Source organism: Bidens hawaiensis, unplaced genomic scaffold (genome assembly GCF_021521415.1).
Source record: "Bidens hawaiensis isolate Kalapana, Puna unplaced genomic scaffold, B.hawaiensis_p1.1 tig00012650_1, whole genome shotgun sequence".
Classification (NCBI taxonomy): Eukaryota; Viridiplantae; Streptophyta; class Magnoliopsida; order Asterales; family Asteraceae; genus Bidens; species Bidens hawaiensis.
The window spans coordinates 290,989-317,603 of NW_027492047.1; the positions used below are offsets into that span (position 1 = coordinate 290,989).

At 35.8% G+C, this 26,615-nt stretch overlaps 1 protein-coding gene across 1 annotated transcript; it reads right to left on the reverse strand.

Moving 5' to 3' along the window:
• Nucleotides 1-1,742: 1,742 nt before the first annotated feature.
• On the reverse strand, nucleotides 1,743-6,685 carry LOC143541795 (exopolygalacturonase-like). The gene is made up of 8 exons (XM_077034524.1): nucleotides 6,401-6,685; nucleotides 6,197-6,319; nucleotides 5,515-5,658; nucleotides 4,399-4,606; nucleotides 4,061-4,142; nucleotides 3,233-3,341; nucleotides 2,233-2,358; nucleotides 1,743-2,150 (listed from the first exon to the last, which is right to left on the reverse strand). The coding sequence occupies exons 1-8, from the start codon at nucleotides 6,683-6,685 to the stop codon at nucleotides 1,743-1,745; spliced, it is 1,485 nt and encodes a 494-aa protein (XP_076890639.1).
• Between the last annotated feature and the right edge of the window lie 19,930 nt (nucleotides 6,686-26,615).

The following is a 26,615-nucleotide window of genomic DNA, read 5'->3' on the forward strand; positions in this document are numbered from 1 at the left end:
GACGACAACTTCGCCTGCAAGCTAAGTTCGCCTGATGAACTTCGCCTGCAAGCTAAGTTCGCCTGATGACAACTTCGTCTAAAGCCAAGTTCGCCTGATGACAACTTCGCCTGCAAGCTAAGTTCACCTGATGACAACTTCGCCTAAAGCTAAGTTCGCCTAAGGTTTAACTTAGCCTAAAGTCAAGTTCGATTAGAGAATAGATTAAAACGATAAGTAAAAGTAAGCTAATACTAGGCCACCAGATTAGATCAGGCGAGTATTGATACGTGTAACTTATACAGTCAGCCGAGCTCAGTTAAAGAAGGGATTTACAACTATCAGAGGAAGAAGCAGAGTTCAGGTGAGTTTCTAGCCCCATTCCTTGTTATGTTTTCGGGGCTGTGTGCATACTCGATGTGTTGTTAATACATTTATCCTAAGTGATAAGTGTATGCCATATGTGATATATGTGATGGATATGAATGATTGCTTGTCGGTACGCGAACGATCTTCGGATATTGCGCGTACTGTCAGGTTAAAAATAAAGGTACGAATATTATATATCGAAGATGTATGAATATTACAAATGAATACTTGTCGGGGCGTGAACGATCTTCGGATATTGCACGTAACGACAAGGGGTATGGTTGTTAAATGAAGGATGTAAAGAACGCCTAGAATGTTTTTATGCTATAATGTAATTATTGTATATGTGAAGTATGTGTATACAGGTACACGAATGGTATGTGAGTTCTACGTTCGACATAGTAAGTTAGGATGGCAAATCCCTCTAGCTTCTGTCGGACATAGCCTCGGCTGGTAATGGCGTAGTTAAGGACTGCGAGCCTTATACGTGATGTAGATGATAGATATAAACGTAGATAGAGACGGTAGGCCTTATACGTGTTATAGGAGATAGACGCCAACACAGATAAGGACGGCGGACCTTATACGTAACGTAGATAAGGACTGCGGACCTTATACGTAATATAGGTAGGCGTCAGCACAGGAAAGGACTGTGGACCTTATACGTGCTTTAGCATGGGGGAGGACTGCGACCTCGTACGTGCTATGAATTAGGTTGCAACATAGGGAAGGTTCGTGGACCTTGTACGTGTTGTGGATGTATGATGGTATAGGGAAGGATCGCGGACCTTGTACGTACCATGAATGGTGAACATAGGTAAGGACGGCGGACCTTTTACGTGTTCACGACCTTGAGTACAGGTATAGACGGCGGACTATGAACGTACTCTCGATAGACTGAGGTTAGTGATTGTAGATATGTATGTATGTATGGTAGTAAGTATGTATGTAAAACAGAAGGGTAATTGGTTAAGTATGGATATGTATCTTCGGATATGTATGTATGTGTATGTATTGTGTGGCGTCCGAATATCTAGAACTCACTCAGCGTAGCTGACTTTTAGTATGCACGCAGGTGAGTAGGATGAGGCAGCTCGCTTGAGGAGACACGTGGCACTGAATAAGAGGCTGGCATCGGAAGACTCAAGACGTTTAAGTTAATGTTCGTTAATTTTGAAAGACAAAATGATGTTTTAAGACAAGGCGTGATTTGTTACGAAATGTTTTATGAAAGTTTTTATATTCCGCGAAAGTTTTAATGAACTCTGATTTGTAAGAACTGTGTTTATGAGTAAATCCGACGCTAAAGTAAGGCTACCGGGTTCGGGGCCTTACAAAAATAAATATGACTTAATTTTAGTATATAAGTTATAACTTAAAATCAATACTTTGAGCTAGCTTGTTGGCATTTGGAATTTGTCGTAGTAGTCATCACACGGCACTGCATCGGTTAAGCTTGGTACTCGATTGTCATAGCACGGCACTACATTGGTTAAGCCTGGTACTTGATTGTCATCACACGGCACTTTATAAGTTAAGCTTGGTACGCTATTGTCTTCGTCAGGTGTTTGAACACAGTTCACACTAGGAATCACGGGTGGAATTAGTTTAACGTCAACGTTTTTGCATATTGATCCAACCTTGCCAGACGGGTTGGCAGGACGTATATTGATTTTATTGAGAGTAATGCCAACACAACCACCCGGATTCTTAGCGCAGTGAATGTTGATCGCATCTTCGTATGTACAAGTCCCATGGATATCATAAAAGGTCACGTCCTTAATATGAACCACTGAATTTGGCTGTTTAATTTTACAAAAAAACAGAGTAACAAAACCTAATACAAATATTAATGTAAATGTAGTAAGAAATATATCTACATACCTTCTCATCCTTATCGCATGTTTGATGAGGGCTAAAAGTGAGTGAGTGAGTGAGTGTAATCGGATTTTGTACATTCGTCATTTCTATGTTACTAAATGTTATTTCGCTTGCAGACCCCGATCCTTCCTGGAAAATGCAACACTTAATAAGTTATTCTACAAAGGGTGACAAAAATGAGAAAGATTTCTAGCAAAAAAAAAATAATAATAATGAGAAATTAATAAAAAAAATTTATAACTCAAAATTTAATAAAAAGATGAAAAATGTAAAAACGCAAAAAAGTTTCCACCGTCTTCCTCGTTCTAAAAGAAAACACTCGAAAAAGACACAATGTTGAGGAAAAAACATCATTATGTCTTTCTATTTATTTTTGTGTTTTGTGTTTATTTTCGTCATTGATTGTCTTTTTTTTTTCTTGACATTGTGTCTTTTTTTCTTGATATTGTGTTATATTACTCAACATTATATATTTTGTTCGCCACCGTTGTTAAATTTTGCGACCTATTGTGTCTTTTTTGATTTATCATTGTGTTGTTTTTTCATTCTCGGCATTGTGTCTTTTTTCTCGATATTGTGTCTTTTCGTCGGTTTTTTTTGGAACCGGAATGAACGGGGAAACATTTTGGTTTTTAATATTTTTTGTTTTATATTTATATATTTTGAGTTATGATTTTTTTATTATATTTTTGAATTTTTTGTTGAGTGATTTTTTTGTGTGACCACAAATCCTTCTCACACTTCTCATTTTTGTCTCAATTGTATTTTAACTTTACCCTTAATTAAATACATGTAAACGTAAAAAATACTTATTTAGGGGAAAATTAACGTATCAATAAAATTAACGTGTTAACTGTAACAATCAAGTAGAGTAATCATATATACAAGTTGAGTAATTATGTAATTACTCTATGATTTAAATAGATAATTACTCTACTTGATTCTCACAATCAACACACTAATTTCATTTGTATATGATTCAAACAATTTAACTAATATATACCGGCACTGTTTTGACCCAAACTCCGTTTTGAGTATTGGTGAAGGTTGCACCGATGACCCTAATACTACCTGCGTATTCTCTTGCATTGTGCCTTCCTAAGCTTCCAACACTTGAAGAAAGACATAATATTAATTAATAATAATAATAATAATAATAATAAGCAATTCAACATAATAATTTAATGGCGTATTGGTTTTTATTAATCCCAATGATCATCTTTTGGTCGATGTCGGTCCCAACTAACGAATTGGCTGCTGATAGTCCCAACTGTTAATGTATTTGTTCACAACGGTCCGCAACTAATAGAATCCTAACGCCGTTACTTGCCGGTTGTCGGAAAAATGTTTTTGACCGGTAAACTCATATTTTTTTTTTCCGGAAAACTCAACATTTTCATCCCAAACATCTTTGTAACCTTAGATCGAACCTTTAGAAAACTTTTTCTAGTAAAAGCCTCAATTATTGAGGTCGCCGGAACCCTAGAACCATCATCGAAATTGATTGGTGGTGCTCAAATGGTAGTGGTTGGTTGGTCGTGAGTCAGTTGGTGGTGTTCGGGTTGAGTTTACCGGCAAAAAATGTGAATTTTCTGGCCAAAATCGTTTTTCCGACAACCTAGCTACAAGTAACGACGTTAGAATTCTGTTAGTCGCGAACCGTTGGAAAAAATATGTTAAAAGTTGGGATCGGGAACAACCGATTCTTTAGTTGGGACCGAAAGTAACCAAAAGATAATAGTTGATATTAACAAAAACCAATACACCTTATTTAATTAATATTAATAGATAATCAGTAAATTTATAAACTAATAAGTGTGATAAAAAGAACCTTATGCCATGGCCAGGGCCACAATGCAGATCAGTAATGTTGATGTTGAAACTACCAGCATTGATTGCAATGCAATCATCACCTGAAAGTTAATTATAAATTATATGTTGCAATAAAAAGTTCTTTAAATTAAATTAACTTGCTAACTGTGAGTATCAAATAGTGATTATATATACAAGTAGTGTAATTATATAATTATATCGTAGTGTGATTACAATATGCTGTAATTACACTACACTATAATTACACTATGTTGAATATATAATTACACTACTTGATTTTCATAGTTAGCACATTAATTTAATTTGTATTTGATCCAAACCCTATATAAAAAGTACCAGTCCCAATGTTTCCACCGACAATATTAAGTCCATTAGTTGCTGAAATATCGATGCCATCAGTGTTAGGACTATCTTTGTCTGCGATCACAGTGATATCATTGATGGTACCATCGTCGCAAGCATTTGTAGATAGATGATTTCTTTGGCTGTTTGTTGAGGTCACTCGGTCCAGAAACAACCCGGGACAATTATGAAACGCCAACGCCTACATGAAAATGTAAAATTTACTTTAGATGTTACATATGCAGGTAGGCCTGTAAATGAACCGAACGTTCGGTGACCTGTTCGTCGGGAAGTTCGTTTATGTTCGTTTATTTAATAAACGAACGAATATGAACAAAAAATTGTGTTCATTTAATTAAACGAACGAACATGAACACATGTTCCGTTCGTTTATTTATACTCATGAACGTTCGTTTATATATTTATGTTCGTTTATGTCTATTTATTTATGTTCGTTTATGTATTAATAGAAAATAATTAAATTTTATCTGTACGAGCCATCTACTTAAAAAGTTTTGTATTTGTTAATTTGTGTGCATTTATGTTTGTTTGTGATCATTTACGTTCATATATGTTCGTTTATCTTTGTTCAGTTATGTACGTAGAGATTTAAAAAAACGAATATAAACAAACACAAATGTTCATTTTAAATAAATGAACATGAACATAAATATTTGTTCGATTAGGTGTTCATGTTCAGTCGATTCGTTTACATGCTTTCATTATTCACATTGATGAATACATCGGTCTCAAACTTTAGGCTCTACCGATTTTATTTGTGTTCGTGAATCATTTATGAACACATTCATTTCCTTAATGAACGAACATGTACATAAAATCTCGTTCGGTAAGTGTTCGTTAACCGTTCGTGAACACACTGTTTCCTTAACAAACGAATATGAACAAGGCCTTGCTTATGTTCGTTCGGTTTGTTTACAGCTCTATATGCAGGATAATAAACAAACATACACATATGTAATCACTTACAGTGGGACTCTTTTCGCATGTATTAGGCAGTGTCTAGAAAAGATCAACATTCATGGTTAGATAATAATCGATTATTTTTGTTTAGTTAATAATAATCACCTTAATTAACTACTTAATAAATACCTTCTTGCATGTGTTCCACCAACCCGACCCTTGCCCATCAAATTTTCCACCGGATCCACTTATATGAAGATTTTCGACGTTGTGAAAACTAATCCAAGTATCGAAGTTGGAGTTCTTTGGTATGGCCGTAACGGTCCCAATGATCTATTAGCATATATAACCATGAAAATATAAATACTGTTTTTCATATACGAAAGGTACTATCATCCTGTTATAAGAAGCCACGTGTAAAATAAAATATGTTGCATGCAAAAATAATTTTATAAAAGGTTAGAACTCACAAATAATTTAGACGAACCCACAAAAAATTGCGTTGGAACTTAAATAATTCCATCGGAACTCAAAAATAATTTGGTTCGAACTCACAAAAATTCCCGTCGGAACTCACAAAAAGTTCGTTGGATCTCACAATTTTATACCCCAGAAAAACTTTTGTACACAGTGGCTGCTTGTTATAGGTTTACAATACCAACGTCTAACATGTATAAACCGTCGGAACCGACGAATATAAGATGATCATTTAGTAGTAAAAATATGTAACATTAATAACAAGTGCAAAACGATTATAATAAAGTGGCAGACAAATGAGCAACAATCTGCGTCGCAATAAGATGATTATTTCAGATATTTTTTTTTGTTCAAATGAACATATTGTTGAATTTTTTAAGTAATGTTTACTTACATCAACCTCCATCTTGCCACCTTTGCATGGACCTCTAAAAGTCAACGGTCCTATTGGAGAGTTGCCTGTGGATAACACAAATTTACCTGAGCCAGAAGCACATGCATTGTTCCATTTAGTTTCCTGTCACATACATACATTATTAAAACATGAAACTAATGTGTACATATGTACTTAAATTTGAATAAAAATGGAATTTATTACCAAAGTATCACTAGTTTCTCCCAAAAGTCCAACTTCATTTACATCAAACTGTTTTGTAGGACTAGTAGTAATCAAATTCCTAGGTCGAAACAAAACCATGAATCCTATGGTTGCGAGACTAAGAACGAATGTAATCGCAACTGCTGAGCTTTTGTACCCAAACCCCTTCACGAAACCAGAGACGTCTTCTTTTAAAACGTCTCGACGTTCCTTAGAAGATGATCCATGCGACCCTTGTACCTTCCTTCCCCTTAAAGCCCCTACCGCCTCTTTTGTTTCCTCCATATTGCTCATTCAACCTAGAAAAGCGATTATTCCTTAACCATGGTCTACAAGGGAATGTATATCATAATAGGGTTTCTAGTATTGAGCCAACGAGCCTTCTATTAGAAACCCTGATCTGATATACATTCGAATACAAATTTGTTTGCAACGAATTTCAAAATCTCACCTTCGATTAAATCAGGCTCAACCTCGAGCTTCTAATATTAACATTCACTATTCCATGAAAAAACGAAGTGTTTTCATCTCCGTCTATATCCCTTTTTAACCTTCCCTTTTGTTTAAGATCAAGCCTTCTCCGATCATCTATCTCCGCCTCCACTTGCTTCAAATCCCTTCTCGTCTTTCTTTTCTTCGGGTTTAGTTGTCTCGTTTTGGCCACCTCTTCCATGCCAATGTTACTTATACACCACTCTTTATTAACCAATTCTCCATACTTGGAAATCAATCTCTACCTCTTAATTGCTTATTTATTAACCTTATGAAGCTACTATCATATAATCAAATGAATTTGAGCCTCATATACTTTTTAAAGGACATTAAACGTCTAATAGATATTTGGTCATTTTTCAACGGTATCTTTCATTTGCTATAGCGAGTAAACCAAATTTGAAAAAGCTCATGTACGCCACAACACATGGGTTTGATTCCACAAGTTATATTTTTGTTTCATGTTGTTTAGTGACGTTACACATTATAAAAGGTTAATGTGTCATATCATTAGACATTTCATCTTCTGAAACCAACACTTTTCATGTTATTTGACATACAATAATTTCTATATGCCTACCTCTGATAAAATCTTTGGACCTTATTAACCAAAGAGATATGACTTTGCACTATAGTTAACTCAACACCAATAAAGGATGCCCAAAGAATTCCAAGAATTCTTGTTATACATTTATTCCAATCCTCAATCCTCTTTTCAAGATTCATCATCGATATTGAATCAATCGAACACACTTCTAACACATGTTCCACTTTTGGAAGACCTTGTGTTATTTGATTTATTCACATCCAGATCATGAAGGTTTTGAATCCATATTATGCAAGGAGACATTGCTTTTGCTAATTCAAAATGAAGGGTGATATAAAGGAGGTCTTCATATTCATGCATCATATTCATAGTTAGTGCATTCATGCCAGGTAGCAGTTTCAGCTCCATATCAAGGATATCGTCACTAGAATTAATATCGTCAGTAGCATCAATATCGTCAAAACCTTGAAACTTTTATCTAGGAACTTGTTCAGAAATACCGTAATGAAAGGAAGATAAGAGTTTTTCGCTAGGTATTTTTTAGTTTGTAAGAAAGAAACAAATTTCTAAGTATAAGAATAAGTCGGGATGAGCAAATTCGGGACTAGTACCGGTTGATACCGAAGTTTTGAGTTTCGGTATCGGTACCGGTATTTCCCAATTTTTTTTACCTTCAATGCCGGTACCGAACCGAAGATTTCGATACCGGTACCAAAAATTGCAATTTTCAGGATCGGGATTTGCGATGAAATTGTTGAGAATTTAAAAGGCTAGAAATGTAAAACTGTTTAAGAGGAAAGAGATCAAAATGGAAGAGAGAAATGTTGATATCTTAGGGGTATATTTGATTAATAAAATAGGTCTAAATTCAAATCTATAAAAAGGTGGAATTGTTATAATTCCGTACACCAATTAACATAATATAATAATAAGACTTTTAGTTATATATTTCCGTAAGACATCCACCAAACCATGCATAACTAATAGTGACTGTTTAACTTCATCTATTCATCAATCTATTGACATAACTAATTGTTATAACTCCGTATACTTAACTTGTTGGCCAGTTTTCTCATAGTTGTCATCCCATAAGATTTCAATTAAGCTTGAATTTTGAACGCACTTCACACTAGGAATCACAGGTGGAATTAAACCAACATTTGCATTTAAGCATGTTGATTCAACCTTGAGTGACCGGCTAGCGGGTTGTATATTGATGTCCTGGAGCGTGATGCCCGCGCAACCATTCGAATACTTGCTGCAGTGAATGTTGATGCCATCTTTTGTTGTAGAAGTCCCATGGATATTACTAAAAGTAACATTATTTATTTGAACCATTTGTGGCTGCAGTTTCATTCAAAAAAAAAAAATAAAAATTAATGAACACTATTATTATTATTATTATTATTGTTATAATAATGATGAAAATACCTTAAGTTACATCTATTAATGTAAATCAAATGTAACAAGATATATATACCTCGTCGGGGCAATTTTTAGGATCGACATGAGGGCAATAAAATTGACTGAGTATGATTGGTTTCTGTACGTTTATCATTGTTATGTCTTTAAATGTTATTTGGTTAGCAGAACCCGATCCTCCCTGAAGGAGTCAACAATTAATTAGTTAAATACATGCAATTAACATAATAACTAAATTATGTTTATTATAAAAGAAAGCATAATAATTAGTTAATTAATCAATACCGGCACGGTTTTGATCCTAACTCCATTTTGAGTGTTGGTGAGGGTTGCGCCGCTGACGTGGATGTTACCCGCAGATTCTTTGGCATGGTTCCTACCTAGGCTTCCAATACTAGAAGTAAATCAACATATTTAGTTAACATGATATTAATAATAAACAAGTAAATGTATAAACAAATCAATGTGATAAACCGAACCTTATGCCATGGCCAGGGCCACAATTTAAGCCTGTAATGTTGATGTTGAGGCTACCAGCATTGATTGCAATGCAATCATCGCCTAAATATAATATATAGAAATTAAAAAAAAACTTTTTTTTTCTTTTGAAATAAAAACTTGTGTAATATTATGTGTAAATATCTACCGGTCCGAATGTGCACCATTAACATTAACACCAATCGTGTCTGAAATATCAATGCCATCGGTGTTAGGGGCGACATCTCCTGGTGCTTGTATATTAATATTTGAGATGGTAGCACCGTTACAAGCATTTATAGATATATGATTTCTTGGACTATTTATGGAAGTCACTTGGTCTAGAGTCAGCCCGTTACAACCATGAAACGCCAACGCCTAAACAAAACCAAAAGAAGTAATAAGATTTACTATAGATTTTACAAAGGCATGCTAAAGAAACACATGTTTAATCACTTACCGTGGGATTATTTTTTTCACAAGTGTTAGGCTGTGCCTGAAAAAGATTAACACCCGTGGTTAAATAACTAATTAGTTAATTAATTAATTAATTATCATGTCAATTAACTACTTAATAATTAGTACCCTTTGGCATGAGTTCCACCAATCCGGCCCTTGTCCATTAAATCGCCCTTTTTGGCCGAATACACGAAGATTTGGGACGTTTTGAAACTTAATCCATGTATTGGTGTTACTCGGCCATGCGTTCTTGAGTTTGGCCATAACGGTCCCAATAACCTATTAACACATATAATCATGACGAAAATATAAATATTGCTTAACATATAGGAATGAATATACAATATTAGGGATGCGCATGGTGTGGTTCGGTGTGATTTTAGGCTAAAACCAAACCAAAATCAAAACTTTGGTTTTTTTGGATTTTTGAAACCGTTTAGTTTCGGTTTTTGAGTTTTCGTTGGTTTCGGTTTTTCCATTTGAGCTTAAAAATAATAGGCCGAAAAAAAAATTGGGGAGAATAATGAATATAAGTATAATAATTTTGTTAATTGCTAACTAGTTGATAATTATACATTAAATCAAAATATTTGAGTTACACATTTATTAAATTCTTATTAATTATTTAAAATAAAAAATAAAAAATTTAGAAATTCTGTTCGGTTCAATTTTTCGGTTTTTTTTCATGCAAAACCAAAACCGAATGGTGGTTTCAGTTTTAACAAAAACATAAAACCAAACCGTCGAATTTTATTTCTGTTTTTTCGGTTTCTTGCACACCTCTAACGTACATACATATATATGACTTACATTGACGTCCATTTTGCCACCTTTGCATGGACCTTTGAAAATCACCGGCCCAAGTTGCAAGTTACCTTTGGATAAGTCAAAGCGACCGGAGCCAGACTCACATGCTTTAGTCCAGTTAGTCTGTCACACACACACACACACATATATATATATATATATATAATTAAAGTTTAAAACTAATATTGTGTATGTAAAGTACTAAAATAAATTGAAATTAATTAATTATTTAATTACCATTGTATCACTAGTAATATCACCTCCAACAGCTCCAACATGATGATCCTTTACATCAAACTGTTTCGTAGTAAAAAGATTTTGAGGTTGCCACATAACCATGATTCCGATGGTTACGATACTAAGACTGAATATAACCGTAATTGCTGAGCAAGTAGCCTTCAATATTCAACACGTACTTAGATTAATCAATCAGTGATCAATCAATCTAACTGTTTTAGTTTAGTTAACAAAAGAACTAATCGAAGAAGATGTTGAAGAAAGCTAATTACCATGATCGTCGAGTGAGAAAGAACGACTTGAGTTTATTAAAAACTAGAGAATGATTTGAGTTAATGAAAATATTAAAAGCTGGTTATGATATTTATAGAGAAATGTAGAAATGATAATTAAAGTTATTCTTGTCAATACAAATCTTTATTGACAAGACTGAATATAACCGTAATTGCTGAGCAAGTAGCCTTCAATATTCAACACGTACTTAGATTAATCAATCAGTGATCAATCAATCTAACTGTTTTAGTTTAGTTAACAAAAGAACTAATCGAAGAAGATGTTGAAGAAAGCTAATTACCATGATCGTCGAGTGAGAAAGAACGACTTGAGTTTATTAAAAACTAGAGAATGATTTGAGTTAATGAAAATATTAAAAGCTGGTTATGATATTTATAGAGAAATGTAGAAATGATAATTAAAGTTATTCTTGTCAATACAAATCTTTATTATTAAAATTATGTGTCTTTACCGTATAATTCATGGAGAGGTAAAACTAAGAGACATAATTTCCCAAAACATGTATAAAAATTATTTAGAGATAACTATGCATGTATGACATTTTATATATGACCGATATATGTGTATGTATTTTATGCAATAACATCCTATCTTTATTAATAAATTCGGAAAAGATATTATGTATAATTAACTTTACTACCTTTTTACAGTTTTGATGATTGTTTAACAGCTAGACAAACCAATTCTATTAGGAAATTAGCGAATTTATCTAACTAGAGATTTTAATATATCGTTTTTCTTACACCATATCTATGCATCCAATAAATGTTTTAAATATATCTCTTTTAACAATTAAAATATTATATTTGTTTAATTATTTTATAAAAAAACAGTTGATAGAAATTATAAGGGTCATATTTTTTTTTTCAAACACGGTAACAAAATAAAATCTTAGAAGATGAATAAAGACCCCATCATGGTTGTCATTACAAAGTCATTTTTTTTGAATTTTATTATATATAATTTACTATTAAACGATTACAATAAAGTGGCAGGCAAACGGGCAACAAGCTGCGCCGCAACCCCCTTTTGAATAGCAAAGCCAATCCTGCTAAAAACGTAGTTTTGGGACCTAGAAGCTAAAGAGTTTCCGTGTACGACGCGCTGAACCCTACTCAAAAATTTCACATCCTCTGGGGCCATAAGTTTCTATTAAAACTTTGAATACATTGACTTTTATTTAAAGACGTTAATTCGTTTTCGGTTAGCCAATGACCTCTAGTCCAATTAATTAAACTGAAATATCAAAAAACTTCAATTTAAAAGCAAAGTGATCCCACTGGGAAAAGGGGGGGGGGGGGGGGGGCCTCAAATTGGGTAAGAAGGTTTTCGAATTGGCCGTAAAAAAAGCTAATCATTTATAGATATATGATTTCTTGGACTGTTTATGGAAGTCACTTGGTCGAGAAACAGCCCGCCACAACCATGAAATGCCAACGCCTAAACAAAACCAAAATAAGTAATAAGATTTACTATAGATTTTACAAAGGCATTTTAAGAAACACGTGTTTAATCACTTACCGTGGGATTCTTTTTTTCACAAGTGTTACGCGATGCCTGGAAAAGATTAACACCCATGGTTAAATAACTAGTTAAATAATTAATTAATTAATCATGCCAATTAACTACTTAATAATTAGTACCCTTTGGCATGAGTTCCACCAATCCGACCCTTGTTCATTAAATCGCCCGTTTTGGCCGAATACATGAAGATTTGCGACGTTTTGAAACTTAATCCATGTACCGGTGTTACTTGGCCATGCATTCTTGGGTTTGGCCATAACGGTCCCAATAACCTATTAACATATATAATCATCATGAAAATATAAATATTGTTTTTCATATAGGAATGGAATATACATAAAGAGTGAGCGTGGTGCGATTCGGTACGGTTTTAGGCTAAAACCAAAACTTAGGTTTTTGGATTTTTGAAACCATCGGTTTTGTTTTTCCGTTTTTACATCTGGGCTTGAAAATTTTGGACATAAAAAAATTGGAAAAATAATGAATATAAGTATAATAATTTTGTTAATTGCTAACTAGTTGATAATTATACATTTGATCAAAATATTTGAGTTACATATTTATTAAATTCTTATTAATTATTTAAAATAAAAAATAAAAATATAAAAAAATTTAGGATTTATGTATAGTTCAATTCTTCGGTTTTTATTTCATGCAAAACCAAAACCAAATCGTAAGTGGCTTTTATAAAAACATAAAATCAAACCGTCCCATGACTATTTAAATTTAAAAAAAAATGACAACTTCTGACATCCACCTCCAGGCATATCAATGCTTCTAACGTTTATCAAAATTAGAAGCATATATTTGTGTCAGTGTTGACTTTTTTCTTAAATAGTGATCAGAATATTGTATGCGAAGCATGTCGTACGAAATTATGCTTAAGTGAAACAAAATGATTGGTGTCGAAAGGTTAATCAAAAATATTTATAAAATACCTTTACTATCTAGGGCAAGTAAGGTGTCGAATCCACAGGAAATCAGTGGAAAGTGCAAGTTATGTTTATTATTCGGTAATTAATTAACTAAGGCGGACAGACGATGTGAAGCAGTTTAAATGAGTAGTTTGTAAACAATGATATGAAAACAACCAAACTCCAGGGTTCGGGTTTCGAAACAAGTTAGGAATTTGATAAACTTCTTTGAACGGTTTCTTGTTAAAACATGTAAATCAAAAGACTTAACTATTGGCTATGTTGATTTTCAGAACTGAATCCGAGAAATTGACACGGCTTAATGAAATCTAATTGATAATTGATTTTACTTGTTGAAACACAAAATATATAATATGGTTAATGATAAACGGGTTAATGACGAAAGAACTTAATCCTAATTGTTGATGACCACAAATCATAACTGATAAAAGATTAAGCAATCAATTTATAAAAACCGTTTAAGTACAAAAGTAAACACAAAGAATTGATCAACCGAATGATTAACTGTAACATCACGTAAATATCGGGCCAAAAATGTCAATTTTCAAAGTCAAGGGACCAATTCTGCCAATATCTAAACTTCAGGGGCCAAAATGAAAAATCTGATTTCTGGACCCATCGCGCTACGCGACGGGTCAAGAAAGACACCCATCGCGTACCGCGTTGGGTGTCAGACAGATATTGACACGTGTGCCACGTGGCACACGGTGCCCTGTTACCTCGTTTTCCGTACCATACACCTCGATAAACGTGCCACTTTCCGACAACGTTCCAAGTGAAGAGGAGGTACTGCCCCGACGTCCCGACGACTACCTCGAAGTACGTGCTGGTGTCTCGATAAGCGTGTCAAGGGTTGATTAAGCGTGTGTTGAGAAGAAAGATAGAGTTGAAGTGCTGCCCGAGTGTTGAGGGAATTTCTAAGCCAAACAAGGTAGGCATAATGTCCGATCAAAATAATAATAAAATATTATAACGGCTTAATACCCAAGTCGAAGTTATTCTCGATAAACAAAGAAAGAAATAACAAAGAAAATAAAGAAAGATAAATAAAATATATATGAGTATATATATGTGTATAAATATTCTTTGTTATAAAATATATTATTTAAGTATAATGAGTATACTTAAATAATAAAGAAAGAAATACGTTTCTTAATGAAGAAAAAACGTCGGGTTTTATAAATAAACTAAAGGTTTATAAATATTACTTTTCAACTAAAGGTTTTAAAGTAAAAAGAGATTATGAACTAAAGGTTCATCGGGATAAATAAGACTAAAGGTCTTAAGCCGGATCGTGTATTCGACTAACGAATGTTATACTCGTACTATAGGTGCGAGATAGCGAAGAGAAGAACTTACGGACGGTGTTGGAAACCGATCCCTATCAAAAGATGAATACGCCCCACTTTTACAAACTTATTTTCAAAACAAACAAACGTGTTATATGTAAAACTTTACATGAGGCTATGTGTCTCTAAAAACATTATAAATAAGAGTATAAGCCAGCCTTCGGGCTATGGTATACGTTTGTCTGGATCCTTACATATGTGGAACGCGGTGGGCACATCGCACCATGCTTGGTCACAACCTCCAGCCACGATGGGCCGGACCTAAGTTACGTCCGAGTGAGGAATGGCCATGTGTATATTTATGGTACCTAAGTTATGTCATAAACGCTGCGGTGTTTCGCTGAGGTGACCTAGTGCAGAGACTCGAATTTATGATGTTTGTGTTAACTTGATTATTCCTAAGCCAAGATGGGCCGAAACTTACGTGGTCTCGAGGGGTGATTAAGTAAAGAAAATATTTTTTAGCGTCAACATATTCACCAGCATTCGTTGCTGACATATTTTATTTAACATTTTGCAGGTAATCAAGAATAGAGCTTGCAAGACGAAGAAGCTCAAGAATCCGATGGCTCGGATAATTTTGTGTAAATATAAAATATGGTAGTTTTGTAAAACATATAAACAAGTAAACTTAAAAGAGACTTTCGTCTCGTCTTTTGTATTGTAAATAGTTATAATATCGATCCTTTGTTTTTATAAAGTCTTCCGCTAAAACCCGTAACTCTGATTTATTTACAAATATGGTACCAACTATGGTTCACACTCCTAAGCCTAGAATGGGGGTGTGACAGGTTGGTATCAGAGCCATCGATCTTAGCGAATTGGGTATCATAAAACCATACCCAAGCTTCGATTCAAGCATAGGAAATAATTACTTGTTTATTTGAATAGGGATAAGATTGGTTGGTAACCATTTCTTTCCCTCTCCACATTCTAAACCACCTATCAAGATGTCTTACGAAGAATTAATGAAATATTATGATAAGGAAGCAAGAAGAGCAAGGAAATATTACAAAATCCCTAAAGGCATCATGAGCAAAGACTACTTTGAATCCTTTTTCAATGAAGAACACAATCAACATCCCAATCCAAGTCCAATCTACCACCTAGATAATACCCCACATCAAACATACCAACCCCCAAGACATTCAAGCTATCATCCGACAAGCCTTCCGATGTATCAACCTTCCGAGATCCCGATATATTATCCTTCCGAGATTCCGACTTATCAACCAACCTAAACTCCGCCATATTACCCATCCGAAGGTCCAACACAAGTACCACCAAATCCTCACCCGTCGTATGCTTTCCTCTCAAACTTACCAATCAAGGAGGAACCGAAGTCATCTTCATCCGACTGGATGCAATGTCACTCCGATCAACGAAGGTGGCATACCGGCACTTCAATCATGGATTCCGCTAGCTCACAACTTCCAAGGAAGGACCCTCTCGCAAACCAAAGATGAGGGTAATGATGCCATATGAGAAGATCCATATGCCGGCAATGAACGAAGATGAATCAGAAGAGGAACCGGAAGAGGAAACCGACCCTGAGGAAGAATACCCGGACAATCCAAATGAAGTAACCACACCAGAGGAAGAACAACACTCCACTCCAAGCTATGGTTCTGTTGATCCGTATATGAAATTTCTCCATGAACTCAAAGGAAAAGCATCATCAAGTTTTCTACCATACCAAGGTGAGATTCCGTCCATTGAAGAACAAGCCAAGGAGATTCGGGAGCAAAATGAAGCAGCTGATGCGTTCTTCAATTATTCCTCTGATGTGACAATGACTCCATACCCTGATCCCAAGAACCACTACGACATTGTGATGATGGGTTACCGCGACCCACCTCCAAAATACGGGTATCCTACCGACATACTTCAGTCGCAGGAGGAACATTTGGATCGAGCCCTACAAGAGACGGATGAGTTGAGGAAGAAGATTCATGTTGATGAGAAGAAAAAGAAGAAAATGGGAGACAAGCTTCTTCGCAAATGCAACAAACTCACCAAAGTTGTGAAGAAGTTCATGAGAGATTAAAAAGATGATATGGAAGATGTGTGTTCAAGAATGAAGTTTTGTGTAAAATAGTTGTATGATATGTGTAATATATGTAATAAGGATAGGATCTTATATATCGCTTAAACGATATATAAGTGTATTGTAAAATAATATGCATATCATTTTTTGATATGTATATGAATGTGAAATAAATAAAATTTGTATATTAAGAAAAGAAATGTGTTAATTTTCAGTTAAAAGAGAAAGAATAAAAGATAAAAAGAATGTCTAGACAAAGCGATAACCGAGAGGTTTCCCGAAAGGAAGCCGGGAATCGTGCAGCAAAAGGGAAAGGTCTCGAACGAGAGGAACCAATCCCCGACATATATATGAATCAAATTCAACAAATGATTAAGAAAACTGTTCAAGAAGAATCTGAAAATAGTCCCGATCTAGACAAACAAAACATACTCAATCTGAAAATCCTTCCCGAAAATTTGTTTCTAAACCCCGTAGTCGACATTCTCGTGCGAAAGAAAGCGAACATGAATCGAATGTTGACGGAGGAATTAGTCAAGGTTTTAAGAAACTCAAGATAAGTGGTTGCTCGTTCAAAGATTTAAGTATTACGGACCGAAGGAATGTCACGGTGACAAGGGAGCCATCAATACAGTAAGGTGGCTTGAAGAGATGAAGACGATTGTTATCACAAGCAAGTGTACGGAGGAGGAAAATATTCAATATTCTGCTTTATGTTTAAAGGCGAAGTGCTAGAGTGGTGGAACACACTGATCATGAGTAGAGAAAGGGAGGTGATGTATAGTTTGTCTTGGAATGAGTTCAAAGAGTTGTTGATGTCAAAATTCTGTCTGATTCCTGAGACAGATCAGATTCAAACCAAGTTCTTAGCTCACAAGGTTAGTGGAACGAACCTTCGTGAGTATAACACGAAATTTCACGAGTATTGTCGTTTAGTTCACCAGCTGGTTACCCCTGAATCCAGCAAAGTTACTCGTTATATTTGGGGACTACCTCGGGAAATTCGTGACATGGTGAGGTCACACTTGCCATAAACCGCTGACTCCGCGATGGAGTTAGCTGGGTACTTGATGGGCGGAATGATCCGCAATAAAGAAGAAGATAGAAAAGTGGTAACGACGCATGACTCGAAGAAAGGTGGAGATACCCGCTTCAAGGGTAAAGACCAACGAAGGTCTAGCTCCAACCTCGGCATCCCTCAATGAAAAATTTGCAAGAAATATCATAGAGGTAGATGCAACCTTGCTTCACGAGTCTGTGAATCATGTAACCGACCCGGCCACGCTACGGACGATTTTCGGAAGAAAAAAATGACCTGCTATAACTGCAAAGAAATGGGGCATCTTAGCTTTGAGTTTCCCAAGAACAAGCCCGCGACTGGTGGTGCGGGTGGTAGCGGTCAAAAGAATGAGCCCAAGAAGGGCAATGCAAGGGTCTTCGTCTTAGACACAAAGAAAGCGGCCGACATGCCGGGAACTATCACCGGTACGTTCCTTGTTAACAACGCTTATGCTAGAGTCTTGTTTGATTCAGGTGCCAACTTAAGTTTCATAGATTATAAGTTTTGTAGTCTATTAAATGAACCTTTAATCAAACTCAATAAAACTCTAAGTGTCGAAACCGCTAACGGCGAAACTGTTAAAATTACCGAAGCTTTAGAAAACGGAAAAATCGTATTAGCCGTTTATGTTTTGCCTATTCTATTGTTACCTATGACTCTTGCTGGTTTTGATGTTGTATTGGGTATGGATTGGTTATCCGACAACCATGCTCGTATCCTTTGCAATAGCAAGACTGTTGAACTTCGAGCCCCTGATAAACGAACTATACGAATTGAAGGGGATAAAGATGCTGGCCGAGTTACCCTAATCTCCATGATAAGGGCTAATAAATGTTTAAATCAAGGATGCTTAGCATTCATGGCCTACGTCACAAAAGAATCAAAACCTAAAGAAATCAAGGACGTTCCTGTTGTTTCTGATTATGCCGATGTTTTTCCTGATGAACTCCCCGGAATTCCTCCCGATCGAGAAGTAGAGTTTAGAATCGATCTTATTCCCGGTACTGCTCCGATCGACAAGGCTCCATATCACCTCGCACCAACCGAGATGAAAGAACTAAAGAAGCAATTGGACGAACTTCTCGAGAAAGGCTTTATACGACCGAGTTCATCGCCATGGGGAGCGCCGATATTATTTGTCAAGAAGAAGGACGGATCTATGAGAATGTGCATCGACTATCGAGCCCTCAACAAGGTTACAATCAAGAACCGTTATCCACTCCCTCGAATCGACGACCTTTTCGATCAACTTCAAGGTGCTAGCTAATTTTCAAAAATCGATCTTCGTTCCGGCTATCACTAACTCAAAGTTCAATCCGAAGACATTCCGAAAACCGCCTTCCAAACAAGGTATGGCCATTATGAGTTCACCGTTATGCCATTCGGACTTACTAATGCGCCAGCTGCATTCATGGACATGATGAACCGAATCTGTAAGCCTTACTTGGATAAATTTGTTATCGTCTTCATCGACGACATACTTATTTATTCCAAGTCTAAGGACGATCATGAACATCATCTTCGAACCTTACTTGAAATCCTTATGACCGAGAAGTTGTATGCCAAGTTCTCGAAATGCGAGTTCTGGTTGCACGAGGTGCAATTTCTTGGTCACATCATAAACGTTATAACGCTATTCAAGTGGACCCCGCTAAGATTGAAGCTATCTCTAAGTGGGAGATCCCAAAGTCACCAACCGAGATTCGAAGTTTCTTGGGATTGGCCGGCTATTACCGTAGGTTCATTGAAAATTTTTCTTGAATCGCTGTTCCCCTAACTTCTTTAACTCGCAAAAACATCAAGTATGAATGGGGAACAAAGCAACAAGAGGCGTTCGATATACTTAAACAAAAGCTTACCCAAGATCCTATACTGGCTTTGCCAGAAGGTACCGAAGATTTTGTTGTCTTTAGTGATGCATCTCATTCCGGCTTTGGATGTGTACTAATGCAACGAAAGAAAGTAATCGCCTACGCATCTCGACAACTCAAAGTACACAAAAATAACTAAACGACTCACGATATAGAGTTAGGCGCCATAATCTTTGCACTTAAGATATGGAGGCACTATCTCTATGGAGTAAGGTTTATCGTGTACACCGATCACAAAAGTTTGAAACATATCTTTGAGCAAAAAGAGCTTAACATGCGCCAACGACGCTGGAGGGAAACTCTAAATGACTATGATTGCGAAATTGTGTATCATGAAGGTAAGGCCAACGTTGTGGCTGATGCCTTGAGTCGTAAAGAGCACGAAAAGCCAAAAAGAGTCCGAGCATTAAGGCTAGAACTTCAAATTGATCTTATCGACCAAATCAAATCCGCTCAAACTCAAGCGATCAATGAAAACAAGATCTCCGATGAAAAACGCAACGGCACCATTGACTCGCTGGTCAAAGGTGACGATGGTATCCTTAGAATGGGAAACCGGATTTGGGTACCAATCATTGGGGACTTGCGTGAAAAGATTATAAACGAAGCCCACAAGTCTAAATACATGATGCACCCCGTTAGTGACAAAATGTATCAAAACCTTAAATCGAACTACTGGTGGAATGGAATGAAAAAGGACATCGCTTCACACGTCGCGAAATGTCTAACTTGTTTAAAAGTCAAGGCTGAACATCAAAAGCCTTCGGGATTGCTTCAGCAACCCGAAATTCCCGTATGGAAGTGGGAGTTAATAACCATGGACTTTATAACCAAACTCCCGAAAACGAGTCGACAACATAACGCTATATGGGTGATTGTGGATCGTTTAACAAAATCCGCACATTTCATTCCTATCAATGAGTCATACTCAATGGATAAATTAGCGCGTATTTATGTGAACAACCTAATTGCTTTGCACGGGGTACCGCTATCTATAATTTCTGATCGAGACAGTCGCTTTACGTCTCACTTTTGGAAAAGCTTCCAACAAGCCTTAGGCACAAAGCTTAACCTTAGCACCACCTATCATCCACAAAACGATGGGCAAAGCGAAAGGACAATTCAAACGTTGGAGGATATGCTCCGAGCTTGTGTGATAGACTTAGGTGGAAGTTGGGACGACCACTTACCCCTAATGGAATTTTCATATAATAATAGCTATCACTCAAGTATTCAAGCCGCACCATTCGAGGCGTTATATGGTCGTAAATGTAGGACGCCCGTGTGCTGGTCTGAAACCGGAGATAATCAGTTAGTTGGACCCGATATAGTCCAAGAAACTACTGACAAGGTTCTTCAAATTCGTGAACGACTTAAGACGGCACGTGATCGCCAAAAGAATTACGCCGATGTCCGTCGTAAGCCGTTAGAGTTTAATATTGGTGACAAAGTACTCTTGAAAGTCTCGCCGTGGAAAGGCGTAGTCCGATTCGGGAAGAAAGGCAAACTAAGTCCTCGATTCGTTGGACCCTTCGAAGTACTCGAACGAATTGGTACCGTCGCATACCGTTTGCGATTACCCGAGGAAATGCAAGGAATACACGATGTATTCCATGTTTCAAATCTACGAAAATGTCTAGCCGATGAATCTCTTTCAATGCCCTTAAAAGATGTAGAAATCAATGAGAATTTAAAATTCGTAGAACGTCCCATCCAAATCGAAGATTCAAAATTAAAGAAACTTAAAAGAAGAACGTTGAAAATCGTGAAAGTAAGATGAGATTCCCGAAGAGGACCCGAGTACACATGGGAACTCGAGTCTGAGATGAAAAAGAAATACCCCCAGTTGTTCTCGTAAGCAATCTCGAGGACGAGATTTATTTCAAGGTGGGGAGGATATAACATCACGTAAATACCAGGCCAAAATGACAATTTTCAAAGTCAAAGGACCAATTCTGTCAATTTCTAAAATTCAGGGGCCAAAATGAAAAATCTGATTTCTGGACCCATCGCGCTACGCGAAGGGTCTAGAAAGACACCCATCGCGTACAGCGATGGGGTGTCTGACAGATATTGACACGTGTGCCACGTGGCATACGGTGGCAGCGTCTACCGCCACGTGTCACCACGTGGCAACGCGTGCGACACGTGTCGCCACGTGTCAACACGTGGCACAACGCCTACCACGTAGCGACACGTGGCAGGTCTAGTGGTGACTGGACAGGCCTAGTCGCGGTACGCGACAGACAAAGCCAAAGTCCCGTCGCATACCGCGACGAGATCAAATTTTGGCTATAAATAGGGGGGTCACGGCATTGATCCTCTCACACCTTAAATTCACACATATACTCTCTCTAACCTCTCTCTAGACCTCGAAGTGCATGCCATCGATCCACCTCGTTAAACGTGCCCTGTTACCTCGTTTTCCGTACCCTACACCTCGATAAACGTGCCACTTTCCGACAACGTTCCAAGTGAAGAGGAGGTACTGCCCCGACGTCCTGTCGACTACCTCGAAGTACGTGCTGGTGTCTCGATAAGCGTGTCAAGGGTTGATTAAGCGTGTGTTGAGAAGAAAGATAGAGTTGAAGTGCTGCCCGAGTGTTGAGGGAATTTCTAAGCCAAACAAGGTAGGCATAATGTCCGATCAAAATAATAATAAAATATTATAACGGCTTAATACCCAAGTCGAAGTTATTCTCGATAAACAAAGAAAGAAATAACAAAGAAAATAAAGAAAGAGAAATAAAATATATATGAGTATATATATGTGTATAAATATTCTTTGCTATAAAATATATTATTTAAGTATAATGAGTATACTTAAATAATAAAGAAAGAAATACATTTCTTAATGAAGAAGAAACGCCGGGTTTTGTAAATAAACTAAAGGTTTATAAGTATTACTTTTCAACTAAAGGTTTTAAAGTAAAAAGAGATTATGAACTAAAGGTTCATCGGGATAAATAAGACTAATGGTCTTAAGCCGGATCGTGTATCCGACTAACGAATGTTATACTCGTACTATAGGTGCGAGATAGCGAAGAGAAGAACTTACGGACGGTGTTGGAAACCGATCCCTATCAAAAGGTGAATACGCCCCACTTTTACAAACTTGTTTTCAAAACAAACAAACGTGTTATATGTAAAACTTTACATGAGGCTGTGTGTCTCTAAAAACATTATAAATAAGAGTATAAGCCAGCCCTCAGGCTATGGTATACGTTTGTCTGGATCCTTACATATGTGGAACGCGGTGGGCACATCACACCACGCTTGGTCACAACCTCCAGCCACGATGGGCCGGACCTAAGTTACGTCCGAGTGGGGATTGACCATGTGTATATTTATGGTACCTAAGTTATGTCATAAACGCTGCGGTGTTTCGCTGAGGTGACCTAGTGCAGAGACTCGAATTTATGATGATTGTTTTAACTTGATTATTCCTAAGCCAAGATGGGACGAGACTTACGTGGTTTCGAGGGGTGATTAAGTAAAGAACATATTTTTTAGCGTCAGCATATTTACCAGCATTCGTTGCTGACATATTTTATTTAACATTTTGCAGGTAATCAAGAATATAGCTTGCAAGACGAAGAAGCTCAAGAATCCGATGGCTCGGATAATTTTGTGTAAATATAAAATATGGTAGTTTTGTAAAACATATAAACAATTAAACTTAAAAAGAGACTTTCGTCTCGTCTTTTGTATTGTAAATAGTTATAATATCGATCCTTTGTTTATATAAAGTCTTCCGCTAAAACCCGTAACTCTGATTTATTTACAAATATGGTATCAACTGTGGTTCACACTCCTAGGACTAGAATGGGGTTGTGACATTAACCAAATCCAAACCCAAAGTTAAAGTATAGAATATCAAAACCTAACATGCAACTCAACCCTCCACCCGAAGATGGTTATGAAGCCTTTAGCCTTGCATCACGATCTTCATTCTCTTGATTATGATGTTGGAGAAGGAGTTCATGGATCAATCATTTGATTAGGATCTTCGTTGGTGGTGTAAGATGGACTTTAAGAAGTCCCAACACTGATGGTGAATGAATATTTTCGACCCTAGGGTTTTTATCCTTAAATATGGAAGAAAAATACCAAAAAAACTCTTTTCCGTCAGACCCGACCGTAAGCTACGGCCGGGCCACCGTAGCTTACGGCTGGCTTCCGTAGCTTACGGCATTTGGGGCGTAGCTTACGGCTGAGCCATAAGCTACCGAGCTCACATTCTGCCTTACGCCAATGCCAGGCCAAAACACTGTGTTCTTCATAAAATCTTCGTTTCAACTCCGTTTTCCTCCCCGTTTGCGGCCACGTCTTCGTATTTCAATTCTCTATCCTATCATATATCATTACTTTCAATTCCAATCATAATGAGTGCTCCAAATTCGCCCCTTTAAGCCCCGTTAAGCTCCGCACACCTGTAACCGCAAACACACTCAAAATACTCGTGTTTACAATATATAACTAATTAAAACACACAATATAAAACACTTAAAGCACGTTCTTTCATCCTTACATCATAGAACATTCACATAACTAAACAGGTTAACCTGTTGTGTTTTTTTTTTGTCAATTGGAAAAGTTAAGAAGCCCCCTCAAACTTATCAAAATATTTTTCATGGTGTAGCTGATCAAAACTATTATTATATGAGAAGTATTCTCTGAAATTGGTTTATAATCAAATGTCTTTCAATTATACATATATGATACTGAGAATAAATTTTCAATAGATGAAGTGTTATTGGGTATACTTTTGCACGTGCATTATTTTTTTTATATTAAGTTCATTTTTTTTAGAAAAAAATCATTTTGTAATATAAATAAAATCAATTTATGTATAATGATACAAGTATAGATGTAATACATTTTTCTATATATATTATGTATTGCTTTATTTTTAACTTTATTATTTAGATCATCATGTGTGTTACACGGGCTCTAAAACTAGTAATATATATAGTAACATTACTTATGGATTCATAAGATATAATAATGATAAATAAAATTTTAAAATTTATAAATATCTAAAATCTCATTTAATACAAGTTATTTTTTTATAAATGATAACATTATTAGTTTGAATCATAGGTAACTACTTTAGTAAAATGACATGTGTAAGAATTGTTTTGTCTTAATAGTATAGGTAAAGATAGATAATATAGGTACGTAGAAGGTAGATAATTTTATCCTTTGGAGTCTTTCAATAACCTAATGACAATAATTATACTTAACCCCTACATATTTATAGTATTCAATTTTCACCACTCTAGTAATAATAATACATTATCATCCAATACTAATAAACAAAATTTTCTACTAATGTTGATGTGTCATGATCACATTCATTCTTGGCTAATCCTAATTTCTAATCTTCACTCTCCGTAATCCATGTTATACATGGGCCATGGGTTAAATCTGTATGACCCCATTTGTTTAAAGTCACATTTAGAGATGGAAAGTAATCTATTTTGTTTTTTTTTTTACCGCCTGCTTCCTCTACTGCGATAATTCTCTGCTTTGTGCATGTAAGAAACCAACATAGGTAATTGATTGATATATTATATCTATTGATTGTTTCTTACAATCAACATAAAGTAATATTAGTTTTGTTCTTCTAGATTTTCAAGAATCATCTTCCTTTGCCACAGTTATCGGAGTTGTTCACGGATTCACGGCTGATTCTTATTCCATTCTCAAAAGTCATTGGATTGTCTTTCTTGCTCTACAATCTAAAATGGGTGTCATAGTTATCCAAGTAATCTTCCTATACAATTGTGAATCATTAGATGATTTTCGTTTATTTCAATTGGTTTTGATTTTGATTGATTTTATGTTTAATGTCTTATTACAAAAACGTATGCATAGTGAATATCTATCAATTTATGATCGTTTTAAAAAAAATATGTGATGGTTTTTATTATTTTTAGGTCTGATTGGAATTGATTTATCATCTTATAAGTGATAAAGAATGTTTGATTTAGCTTTGTTTGTTTGATTTGAATTGGTTTTCATCATATATGTAGAACTAATGAAGAATGTTTGAACATAATAAACCTTGAGGATTACTTGACCCTATTCATATGTATTGATTAGTTTTGTTATTATAAACTTTTGGTTTTAATTACATTTCAAGTGGAAGCATCAATGAAAGAATTTCATATGCATTAGTGATTTTACAGTTAGCAGAAAAAGTTCAAGCCTACATAAGATGCAATCCATGTGAATTACGCATATCTGAATCAGAAAGACTTACTGGAGTCTTTATTATTTCTTTTTAACAAAAAAATGTATGAGCTGATTGGAATACATGCAAATGTTCCAACACTTGATGTGGAACCAATCCCCAGATTTATAAAATATTACAAAGTAATTACTTTCATACAAAATGACTTGATGTATTATGTTCTAAAAGACAATGATATGGATTTTAGACAAATAAACTATACAAATAATAAAATATAATTCTTTCTTAATTAAATTTAGGATCTTGGAGAATGATTGTTTCACATGGTAGAGATGTTGCCATCAAAAGAGGTGTGTTTTTTGCAACAGAAGTGTAATGTTTTATTATATACAGGTAAAACCTTATTCCACAATATCAATGTCTTGACTAGGCCTGTCAGTTTTCACCCGAACCCGAGAACCGAACCCGACCCGAATAGACCCGACCCGAAGACAC

Coding starts and splice junctions, on each gene's coding strand:
- LOC143541795 (XM_077034524.1), bottom strand. CDS start 6,685: ATGGAGGAAACAAAAGAGGCGGTAGGGGCTTTAAGGGGAAGGAAGGTA. Junction 3,342..4,060: donor GGCCCTGGCCATGGCATAAG/GTTCTTTTTATC, acceptor TCTTTCTTCAAG/TGTTGGAAGCTTAGGAAGGC. Junction 2,151..2,232: donor CATGCGATAAGGATGAGAAG/GTATGTAGATAT, acceptor AAAATTAAACAG/CCAAATTCAGTGGTTCATAT.